We start from the raw sequence: 12,262 nt of genomic DNA, 5'->3' as shown, positions 1-12,262 counted from the left end.
CTGGTAGCATCCTCTAGTGGGCCCTATGCTCACTGCCCAGCTCTGTGGAGCATGGTTAGCATTTGCCGTAGAATATCAGAATTAGCAGGTCCACCACTGGTGCCCCGTGTTTTTCACAGATGAGAGCAGGTTCACCCTGAGCACATGTGACAGATGTGAAAGGGTCTGGAGAAGCCGTGGAGACTGTTCTGCTGCCTGTAACATTGTTCAGCATGACTGGTTTGGTGGTGGGTCAGTGATGGTCTGTGATGATGATGGTTCCTCCTGGTGTACAACAATACCCGGCCTCATGTGGTGAGAGTATGCAGGCAGTTTCTGGAGGATCAAGGAATGGATATCATTGACTGGCCCCCACACTGGCCTGAGCTAAATCCAATAGAACACCTCTGGAACATTATGGTTCAGTCCATCTGAAACCACCAGGTCACACCTCAGTGATGCCCTGGTTCATATCTGGGAGGAGATCCTCCAGGCCACCATCCCTCATCTCATTAGCAGCCCCAACGATGTCAAACATGCATACAAGCACCGGGGGGGCAAACGAACTACTGAGTACCATTTTCATTTTCAGCTAAATGTTCCAGCTGCTGCATCATTTTTTCACTTTGATTTTCAGTGTCTTTAAATTCAGCCTCTGTAGGTTCATCATTTTCATTTCCATCAAACAATGTGGCATCTTTTCATTCCTAACACATTGGCATATCAGTACAGATATCCAGCAGGACTTTTTTCCCATTGTGATCTGATGCGTTTTCATTTATTTTTTGAGCAGTGTGTTTGCTTTTAATTGAAAGGCAATTTCACTGCTGCCACTGACAGTGGGTTAGAATAGGATAGAATGCCTTTATTTGTCATTATATAGAATGTACAGTAAAATTGGGCAGTTGGGGTTAGGCCTTGTTCTTAAATCCATTCATGGTTGAGGGGGGCTGGAGCCTGTCCCAGCTGCCATAGTGTGAGAGACAGGGTACACCTTGGACAGGTCGCCAGTCTTGCTCTCTGTGTTAGCCCTGCGACAGATGACCATTTACGCTCACATTCACAGCTATGGGCAATTTAGAATCACCAATTAATCTAACCCCACTATCTGTATGTCTTTGGACTGTGGGAGGAAGCTGGAGTACCTGGAGAGAACCCACGCAGACACTCAGAAAGGCCCCGGCCAGATGGTGGGTTTGAACCCAGGACCTTCTTCCTGTGAGGCGCTGCATCACCGTGCTGCCTCTCGCTCTTTCATTCATATTTGAAAAAAGTTTGAAATCCGTCCCTCCATTTTCTTCCACTTATTCGGGGCCAGCTCGTGGGGGCAGCAGCCTAAGCAGAGAAGCACAGACCTCCCTCTCCCCAGCCACCTCCCCCAGCTCCCCCGGGGGGACCCCAAGGTGTTCCCAGGCCAGCCGAGATATATAATCTCTGCAGCATATCCTTCAACCAAGAGGCGCCCAGGAGGCATCTTAGTCAGATTGAAGCCATTTGATTGAAATCACAAAGGCAGTGCTGGATGGTATTCAGGAAAATGAGAGCTCCAGATTCTGGCTGACAGAATGGTGATGTTACAGACATTTGTGCTTAGTTGTTTTGGTATTTCTGTGGTTATTTACTTTGTTGGGATTTTTAGTTTTTTTTTTTTTTTTTTTTTTTTTGGGGTTGCTTCATGTTGTGGTTATTTTACACATCTTTTGGGTTAGGGTACTTCTGTCCTTGTGAACTAATTATTAATTATCTGTATTTCTTTGTTAACCAGGGAGAAGTTGGAGGACAACTTGGTGAATGCCATGGAAACTATTGACAATGACTTGGGAACCAGTCAGTCAGCAAAACCAAACTTACCATCTCTGATGTTTAAAATTGCTTCAAAAAGTAAGTTCCCACAGGGCGGCACGGGTGGAGAAAGGTGGAGAAGGAACACTTTACTCAGAACATTCGTGTTCCCCTCAGGAGGAAATGAAAAGCTGGCAAAGTGTTTGAATATAGACAAGAATGAAAACTTGCAGTGGTTGGTTGTTCACAATATTGATTCCCTGTGTGTGTGTGTGTGTGTGTGTGTGTGTGTGTGTGTGTGTGTGTGTGTGTGTGTGTGTGTGTGTGTCAGGATATCGGACGGTGGATGCCTTGTTGCAGCGGATATTTGAGTCCGATCTTGACCCTGAAGACTTTGCTGAGAACGATGATCCTGAAGCTCAGAGCAGTGGGAACTTTGCAAATCCGATATTTGGCTCTACATAAGCATTTATAAACATTTATGAAGGGAAGCAGGTTATATACAGCAAACCGTAGTTTCACACTCGGTATCATTTCGTTGTACCAGAAATGCTGATGTCGATCCAGTGCAGTGTGTTAAGAGTATGATCGGGTCCTGATCAGAGTCTGTAGTTATATTTTTATATTTCTGTCCTGTAGCTGTGTACCAATGCAACAAAATCTGTATTTTCACATAAAGAATATTTACACAGAAGTCTGATTTGTACTAAATGTTTTTAATCTTGATTGTATTCATATTTTTGGATAAAAAGTAAATCAGCCAAAAAATGTTGAATGTGATTTAGTAACTGTGTAATTTCAGTGGTGCTGAATAAGCTGTTTGGCATTGGCAGGGAAGATTTTCATGGCTGCAGCCGACATACTCAACTCTGCTGCTCAACACACAAATGCATTTTCCTCACAGATGTGGCTCCATGTAAGGGAAATAAACAGGCTTTCCAACAGTAAAAGATTTAATGCCACAAAGCAATAGAAAGAAAAACATCTAAACACAAATTCTCACTGTTTGTGCTGAGTTTATATGTCTCAGTATATGAGGGCTCTCTTAATTGTTTTTCTCGATCACTTTGGTGCACTTCTCACATCGGTGTTATTCTCACTGCTCCTCATGCAGATCTCAGTTCAGGCAGAGAGCGTACTGCAAAACTGTTGGCCTGATGTAGAGAACAAAGTGTTCAGACAAAAATCAAAAGTGAAGGATTTATTTGAAACTATGGGCATCAGAAAACAAAATATATACAAGATCAGCTCAAGAACAGTGAGAGCTTCATGGATGGGTTTCCATGGCAGCTGCATCCAAGCCTTACATCACCAAGCTCAGTGCAAAGTGTTGATGCAGTGGTGTAAAGCATGCCGCCACTGGACTATAGAGCAGTGGAGACGTGTTCTCTGGAGGGATGGATCACACTTCTCCATCTGCCAATCTGAGGGAGGAGTCTGGGTTTGGTGGTTGCCGGGGGAACGGTACCTGTCTGTGTAAAGTTTGGAGGAGGGGGGGGTTATGGTGTGGGGGTGTTTTTCAGGAGTTGGGCTCGGCCCCTTAGTTCCAGTGAAAGGAACTCTTAATGCTTCAGCAGACTGAGACATTTGGGACAATTTGATGCTCCCAGCTCTGTGGGAACAGTTTGGGGATGGCCCCTTCCTGTTCCAACATGACTGCACACCAGTGCACAAAGCAGCTCCATAAAGACATGGATGATCCAGTTTGGTGTGGAAGAACTTGACTGGCCTGCACAGAGTCCTGACCTCAGCCTGATAGAACACCTTTGGGATGGAGTGAGCCAGGCCTTCTCTCCAACATCAGTGTCTGACCTCACAGATGTGCTTCTGGAAGAATGGTCAGAAATTCCCATAAACACTCCTAAACCTGTGGAAAGCCTTCCCAGAAGAGCTGAAGCTCTTATAGTGGCAAAGGGTGGGCCCACATCATATTAAACCCTCTGGATTAAGAATGATTGTTACTCAGGTTCATGTGTGTGTGAAGGCAGACAAGTGAATACTTTGGCAGTATTGTGTGTGTGTGTGTGTGTGTGTGTGTGTATATATATAAATATATTTACATTCTCATCTCATGTATCCTTGTTCCAGTAACTTATCTGTGTGTCCTTATTCCTCAACACCTGACACGGACCTTGTTACCTGGGTGACGTCTGAGCCAGTGTGTGTTCAGTTGTATCTCTCACTCATATTCAGAGGTAGGTGGTAATGCCTCCACTACACTATCCAGATATATATATATAATATATAAAAAGGACGTGTGTGTGCTCGTGTGTAATTAGCAGTGTCATGACATGCACCTGTGACAAAGAGTATTTTTATTTGTTTCAACTGAACCTCTTCTGAGAACATGTTTAGGGCAGTTTCTCTGACAGTGTGTGACCGCTCTCACTCTTTCATACATATTTGAAAATGTTTGAAGTGATTTGGTTGAAAACACTAATGTGGTGCTGGACAGTATGACTGTGAGAGATGCTGAGTTCTGATTGACAGAAGTACAAAGTGTTTGTTGTGAGATGAGAAGGGCATCAACACAATAAGAAATAGTGAAGTATGCATAGAAACATTAGCAGAGCGCACAAAAACAGAGAGGCTGGGGGGGGGGGGAGAATGTGTTACTGCTGTAAACACAGGTACATGTCTCCCCCTGCTGGAGAATGTGTGTCACTATCTCCTGAGAAAATCTTTAAAAGGACTTCATCATGAACCAGAACAACGTTCTCTTACATGGCTGATATCTATCTGAAGAACAGGTGAGGAGCACCTCCAGGAGGCAGGTGTAGATGTGTCAGTGACCAGAAGCGGAGACTACAGTGAAACATACAAACCACTGCTACACCATAGAAACAGGATAGCTGGATTAGTTTGAGTGTCAGAGGCGGGTACCCTCCATACTGCTGAGAAGAAAAGGGAAGGATCGATTCCCAAACCAAGAGGTGATCACTATGAATACCAAAGCTAACATGTTAAATTGTTCTGTTGGCATGGACGGCAGGTTGGTGATTGTTGCGACTGTCCTCAAGCCCAATACCCCCATCAGACCATGCAAGAGTATTTTGGTTTGTTTAGTTGTTTGTGAGACCATCTGTCTAACAGCTAAAGCTTAGCTGAAACTGCATCATGCAACAGGACGATGATCCCGAGCACAGTGACAAATCTCATCTCCAACAGAATGGCCAGAAAAGAAATGAATGGAGGTGCTGCAGCGGCTCCGTCAGAGTCCAGACCTCAGACATTGAAGTGCTCTGGCAGGTAGCTGTGCATGAACAAATGCCCCCAGACCTCAACACACTGAAGCAAAGTAAAGAAGCATGCAGCAACATTCCTGCTCAATGATGACAAACACTGATAAAAATCATCACTTCAAGTTTTTGTTTCTGAAAGTGTTTCAACAAGCTGCTGAATCACAGGGTGTACCCATCGCAGACTGCACAGAGTGCTGCAAAAATGCTTTCACATAATCCATCCATCCATTCTCTTCCACTTATCCTGGTCAATGACAATAAAAACAAACAAATGAATACATAATAAATAATATGGTTACATATGCTAGCTTATGGAAGAAAGGAGTAAAGTCCATCTAATTTCTTAAAGCCAAGGCTGCAGTTTACATTCACTGTGATGGAAAAAGGCTGAAGTTTCTATAAAGAAATGTCTGCTGCATTTAAAGCACTCCTAATATGGAGGTTATTTACCATTTCTATTCTATTCACAGCTGGCACCTGTGTTTACAGTGATATTCAACCTCTCACTGAAACTGTGTGTGATTCCCACCTGCTTTAAAAAGTCCATCATAGTCCCTGTCCCAAAGAAACCACACCCCAGCAGCCCCAATGACTTCAGGCCCATAGCGCTCACCTCTGTGGTGATGAAGTGTTTTGAGAGACTCATCAAGACATTCATCACCTCCTCACTGCCCACCACCCTCGACCCACTACAGTTTGCATACCGGCCAGACAGATCCACAGATGACGCCATATCCTTCCTCCTCCACAAGACCCTTTCACACATAGACACTGGTAAGGGGAACTATGTGAGAGTGCTGTTTGTAGATTACAGCTCAGCATTCAACACCATAGTTCCCTCCAGGCTGGTCTCTAAGCTGCTGGACCTGGGCCTGGGCCCATCCCTGTGCAGGTGGGTTCACAGCTTCCTGACCAGCAGACCACAGGTGGTACGAGTGGGTCACCTCACCTCATCCTCCCTCACCCTCAACACTGGATCCCCCCAAGGCTGTGTGCTCAGCCCTCTGCTGTACTCACTGTACACCCATGACTGCGAGGCCACGTCAGAGTCCAACGTCATCATCAAGTTTGCTGACGACACTGCTGTTGTGGGACTAATCTCTCACAATGAGGAGACAGCCTACAGGAGAGAGGTCTCCCGCCTGGAGAACTGGTGCCAGGAGAACCACCTCCTGCTCAACGTCAGCAAAACGAAGGAACTGATCGTGGACTTCAGCAGGAAGCAGCAGAGGGACTACCATCCACTTGTCATCAGTGGTGCTGAGGTGGAAAGAGTGGACACTTTCAAATACCTGGGAGTGACCATCTCACAGGACCTGTCCTGGACTCATCACATAAACATCACTGTGAAGAAGGCCAGACAGCGTCTCTACCTCCTCAGGCGGCTGAGAGACTTCAAGCTCCCACTCAAGGTGCTCAGGAACTTTTACACCTGCACCATCGAGAGCATCATGCGTGGGAGCATCACCACCTGGATGGGAAACTGCACCAAGCAGGACTTCATGGCCCTAAAAAGGGTGGTTCGTTCAGCTGAACGGACCATCAGAACCACCCTCCCCAACCTGCAGGACATTTACACCAAGCAGTGCAGGCTGAGGGCCATGAAGATCCTAAAACAGCCCAGCCACCCCGGACACTCTCTCTTCTCCCTGCTCCCATCAGGCCGGCGTTACCGCTGCCTGAGGGCTAAGACTGAAAGGTTGAAGAAGAGTTTTTACCCACAAGCCATCCGTCTGCTCAACTCTGAGCCCTAACTGGACCATTATTGCACAGTGTAAATATTATAATTTATAAAAGTGTGTATAGTGTATAGTATATAGAGTATAGTGTGAATTACTTTTTTTTTTTATTCTTCTTATTTATATGTGTGTGTATATATGGTTGCAGGTACAAAATACATTTCACTGTGCATTGTACTGTGTATAACTGTGCATGTGACAAATAAACACTATCTTAATCTTAATCTTAATCAAATAAAGATTGTGAGGAGGGGAGGAAAAAACTCCGCGTCAGCAGGGGGCGGTGTGGAGCTGCAGCTTTATACATGGAGACAACGAGGAAGCGTGTGTGTATGTGGTGCTGATGCTGAGAGATGGAGCAGAGGAAGCGGGTCCTGCGCGTCTCTCTGCTGTGCGGACGGAAAACAATATTTAGGTAAGAAAAATCAAACAGATCAACATTAAAGCAAAGCGGAGACGAACTGGAGAGGCAGCCTGTGTGTGTGTGTGTGTGTGTGTGCGTGAGAGTGAGAGTGTGTGAGAGGCCACACGCAGGATGTCGGATCAGTGAATCGTCAGCAGAAAAAAGAAAAGAAAAATAAAACACACACACACACACACACACACACACACACACACACCGTTACGGTACTAAATGAAGAGAATGATGAGGCATTCAGGTTCTGCTCAGAGGGTGGAAATAAGCAGTACCGCCGGCCTCACCCAGCTGCCGCTGTTTGATGGTCACAGCGTCCGGTCGGTTTTCAAAATAAATGCAACATTATACAACAAGATAGTGACTCAGACATGTTAAATGTGAACAAAGAATCATAGAAAGGTGTGAGAGAGCGTCTAAAATGAATAAAATACACCGAAAGTTATTCATATTACAAAATTCTAACCACTGTATTTCCAATATATCATTCAAACATCCAAACGTGAAATGATGACCATCATGTTCAGCAGTTCACCGCAGGAACAGCTTGTTAGTTCAGCTATTCTTAATTCTAGTGTCTCTTTAACAACAGCAACATTGTTTAGATGGACAATCGTTTTATAGAAAATGATTATACTGATCAGAGAGATCACAAACTATAAACGTGCATGAGAGCAGAACTGCAGCTACTGCTTATATCCATTAATGGTTTTGATTATTTCTGTAAAATGTGAAATAAAAACTGCTCATTTACCAAAGCTTACAGTAGTCTCCTTACATAAATATAAGGAATGTTTTTAATACATGGATGAAATTCCTTTGCAGTCAGTGATTGCCTGAAATCTAGAGCCCATGGACATCAGCAGATGTTCCTGCAGATGCTCTGACAGGTTTTACTGCAGCCGCCTTCAGTTCAGTTGCTTCCTGTTTGTTGGTCTGTTTGTGTTCACTTTTGACTCAGTGAATAAAAAGAATGCTTTATTGGGTTGAAATCAGGTGACTGGCTTGGCCAGTGATGGGTCTCCCATTTTTTGGTCTTGAGAAATTCTTGGGTTGCATTTTGCATTATGCTTTGCGTTACCATCACTGTGAAGTGCCGTCCAATCAGTTGTCAGCATTTGTCTGAATGTGAGCGTACGGTGCTGTACACTACACAATTCATCCTGCTGTTTCTATCAGCAGTCCCAGCATCAATAAACACTGCTGACCCAGCTCCACTGGCCTGACAGATGCCCATCACATATTTTTGCCTCCATCATGTTTTGACAGATGATGTGGTGATGATGCTTCCAATCATGAGTTGTTCCGTTCTTTCTCCATACTTTTCTCTTCCCATCATTTTGGTATAATTTGCTTCCTGTTTGTATGTGTAATCAGTGGTTTGTTTGCTTCATTTATATTCATGGTACGTCTCTTGATTGAAGACTTTGATAATGATGCACCTGCCTCCCTGACCAGTTAATGTGAAGGGTTTTTCTTTTCTTTAGTTGATTTCTGTGTTTTTTCGGGTCTTTTGTTGTTGCTGAGCTGGTCGTTCATCCTTTTCTAAGACACTCACAGACTGTTGATTTGGCCACTCATAAAGTTTTTGCTATCTCTCTGACTCTGGCCTTTCAGCGTACTGATGGCCACCTTCACTTGCATCGGCATCTCTCTTACCTCATGTTGAGAGTTCCAGTGAACAGCTATCAAATACTTCAACACTTGGAGCATATTTTATCTGCCTAACCTGTCATCAGGGAACAGTGCTCACCTCTGAAAATGGGGAACTATGTATCAATTTGGCTGTAATTCCTGAACAGTTAATGTAATACTTTAGTTACACACCCTGAATTAAGGCTGAAAGTCTGTAATTTTATTTAAAATTCACAGTGGTGGTGTATACTGTAGAAGCAAAAATACACAAAAACATGCCATTGTCCAAACCTAATATTTATGGATGTAACTGCATATTCCCCAGGTTATCTCACTAAAAAAAACATTTTTTTACTGTTTAGGAGTCACTGTGACTATTTGTACTGCAGAGGTGTAGCACAACTATACATATACACTGTGTTTAGTTATTTATGGAAGTACAAAATCTTCTAAATGAACTTGATTTAAAAAAAATCACTGCTTTTTGTGTGTGTATTGCAACAGGCAGTGTAAATATACTTTATCAATTTTCAGTTTAGAGGTCAGAGAAGGCAGCTTCCTGTCATTTCTTTAAGCAGTCTTCAGGAATCGTTCTGCAGGCTTCTTGAAGGACATTCAAAGCTCTTCTTTGGGTGTTTCTGCCTTCAGTTCTCTGTCAATATGAACCAACACTGCTTGAAGCATGTTGAGGCTCTGGAAAGGACAGTCCATGACCATCACTGTGTGTTCTCCTTTCCAAGTGTGCTTTCACGCTTTGTGTTTAGGATAGCACTTCTTTGCTAGCAACCCAAAATCATGTGCTGTGTTTGCTCTTTTTTGCTCTTTTTATGTCTTTATTTTATAGATTAAAAGGTCTGTTTTAACTTGTGTGTTTGAGGGGAGGAGTACGGCATTACCTGTACAGGAGCTATTAATGGTATTGATGATTTAAAAGCTGCTGAAGTCATGCCAAACATTTTCTCAAGTTGAAGGTGTCCTTCTGTTATGTTGGATTAACATGTCCTGCAAATCTGCCCGATTTGCCTGAGGCTATTAAAATACAGCTGCTTCATAAAAAGCAAATAACAAGAGGCAGACGAGGGGGGATATGACAGCGTCTCCCTGGCAATGCAGTAGACTTCCACTGCCTAGCATACTCTGTAACATTCAGAAGCAAATTGGAGGAGCTTCTCACCAGCTTGAAGGTATGTTTTGAATACCAGGAGTTAAGCACGTTGGTGCTTATTGAGACCCAGCTTCACACAGACATCCCCAATTCCTTCATCGAGCTGAAGGGGTTTTCGCTTGTCTGTGCAGACAGGAACAAAACTATGGAGAAGAACAGAGGGGGGTGAAATCTGTGTGTTTGTGAGAGACAGCTGGTGCAGAAATTATGCCCTCAGAGAGACTGTATGCAATCCTGATGTTGAACTGCTGTGTCTAAGACACTTTTATCTCCTGAGAAATCTGGTAATATTGTTGTCTGTTTACGTATACTATAAGCTTTATCATAAAGGAAAGTTTTAAGCCTAATCTTAAAAATAGAGAGGGTGTCTGTCTCCTGAATCCAAGCTGGGAGCTGGTTCCACAGAAGAGGGGCCTGAAAGCTGAAGGCTCTGCCTCCCATTCTACTCTTAAGTATCCTAGGAACCACAAGTAAGCCAGCAGTCTGAGAGCGAAGTGCTCTGTTTGGGTGATATGGGACTATGAGGTCTTTGAGATAAGATGGGGCCTGATTATTCAGACCTTGTACTGTAGGTGAGGAGAAGGATTTTAAATTCTATTCTAGATTTAACAGGGAGCCAATGAAGAGAAGCCAATATGTGAGAAATCTGCTCTCTCTTTCTAGTCCCTGTCAGTACTCTAGCTGCAGCATTTTGGATCAGCTGAAGGCTTTTCAGGGAGCTTTTAGGACAGCCTGATAATAATGATCTGATCAAATCAGATGATCAGTTAGCTGTTTTACAACTTGTCATGCGTGAGTGGTGTGGCGAGCAGGGTGGACCCAAACGCAGAACTCCAGAGGCAAACTGAACTTAAAAGGTGACTTTATTTTAGAGTAAGCGAAGATAAACACGGATGAAAGGCACTGAAACCAAAAACTCAGCTGAACTGATAACAGGCCAAAACCACACCTTAATGAGGGAGGACGCGACAAGGAACAGAGGGAAACGCAGACAATAAATACACTGGGAATGACGAGGGAAAACAGGAAACAGCTGGGGAGAACAGGTGGACAAAATCATGCTAATGAAACACAGGTAGCAAAACTCCACACAACACACAGGGAACGCAAGACTGTCAAAATAAAACAGGAGACACCAAACAAGGTACCCGCAGACTTAACACAGGGGGCTGGCACAAAGGAAAACTAAACATGGACCAAGGAACAGGGAAAAAGACAGAACAGACAAGGGAGACAGGAACAAAGGGAACTGGAAAACCACAACTGATAAGGCCAGAACTAAGATGAATATCAAATCAAAACAAAACCAGAAAATAACAAAACCCAGTGAAAACAGAACTAAACACAAAATGCTGGGCATATGGCCCAGAACCATGACACAACTACTCTTTCAAGAATCTTTGAGAGAAAAGGAAGGTTGGAGATTGGCCTATAATTAGCTAAGACAGCTGGGTCAGTGATGGCTTTTTAAGCAGAGGTTTAACTACAGCCACCTTGAAGGCCTGTGGTACATAGCCAACTAATAAAGACTGATTGATCATTTTTAAGATTGAAGCATCAATAATTGGAAAGACTTCTTTGAACAGTCTAGTAGGAATGGGATCTAATAAACATGTTGCTGGTTTGGAGGAAGTAACTATTGAAGTTAACTCTGAAAGATCAACTGGAGCAAAAGAGTCTAAACAAATACCAGCAGTGCTGAAAGCAGCCGAACATGAAGAATAATCTTTGAGATGGTTATGAATAATTTTTTCTCTAATGTCTAAAATTTTATTTGTAAAGAAATCCATGAAGTCACTACTAGTTAAAGTGAAAGGAATACTCGGCTCTACAGAGCTCTGACTCTTTGTCAGCCTGGCTACAGTGCTGTAAAGAAACCTGGGGTTGTTCTTATTTTCTTCAATTAATGATGAATAGTAAGATGTCCTAGCTTTACGGAGGGCTTTTTTATAGAGCAACAAACTCTTTTTCCAGGCTAAATGAGCATCTTCTAATTTAGTGAGACGCCATTCCCTCTCCAGCTTTCGGGTTATCTGCTTTAAGCTGTGCGTTTGTGAATTATACCACGGAGTCAGGCACTTCTGATTTGAAGCTTTCCTTTTCAGAGGAGCCACAGTATCCAAAGTTATACGCAGTGAGGATGTAAAACTATTGACGAGATAATCGACCTCACTGGGAGCAGAGTTTAGGTAGCTGCTCTGCACTGTGTTGGCACTGAAGAGCATAACAATGAAGGAATTAGATCCTTAAACTTAGTTACAGCACTTTCAGAAAGACTTCTACTGTAATAAAACGTATTCCCCAC

The 12,262-nt window shown here is 43.5% G+C and overlaps 2 protein-coding genes across 3 annotated transcripts in view; both read left to right on the top strand.

Moving 5' to 3' along the window:
* Positions 1-2,491, top strand: part of tpcn3 (two pore segment channel 3) — a 36,193-nt gene extending 33,702 nt beyond the window's left edge. Inside the window, exons 19-20 of one of the 2 annotated variants that reach the window (XM_030735624.1) lie at positions 1,745-1,860; positions 2,093-2,491. In XM_030735624.1, the coding sequence (XP_030591484.1) occupies positions 1,745-1,860; positions 2,093-2,226 (250 nt within the window). In that variant the 3' untranslated portion in view covers positions 2,227-2,491. The remainder of the gene's footprint in view (positions 1-1,744; positions 1,861-2,092) is intronic. The other variant, XM_030735628.1, reaches the window with a different exon arrangement.
* A 4,595-nt stretch (positions 2,492-7,086) lies between these two features.
* Positions 7,087-12,262, top strand: part of ttbk1a (tau tubulin kinase 1a) — a 73,823-nt gene continuing 68,647 nt past the window's right edge. Inside the window, exon 1 of the mRNA XM_030737837.1 lies at positions 7,087-7,157. The gene's annotated coding sequence lies outside the window, so the exon portion shown is untranslated. The remainder of the gene's footprint in view (positions 7,158-12,262) is intronic.

This window comes from Archocentrus centrarchus, chromosome 1, assembly GCF_007364275.1.
Source record: "Archocentrus centrarchus isolate MPI-CPG fArcCen1 chromosome 1, fArcCen1, whole genome shotgun sequence".
Lineage (NCBI taxonomy): Eukaryota > Metazoa > Chordata > Actinopteri > Cichliformes > Cichlidae > Archocentrus > Archocentrus centrarchus.
This window is presented reverse-complemented; position numbering and strand designations above follow the sequence as displayed.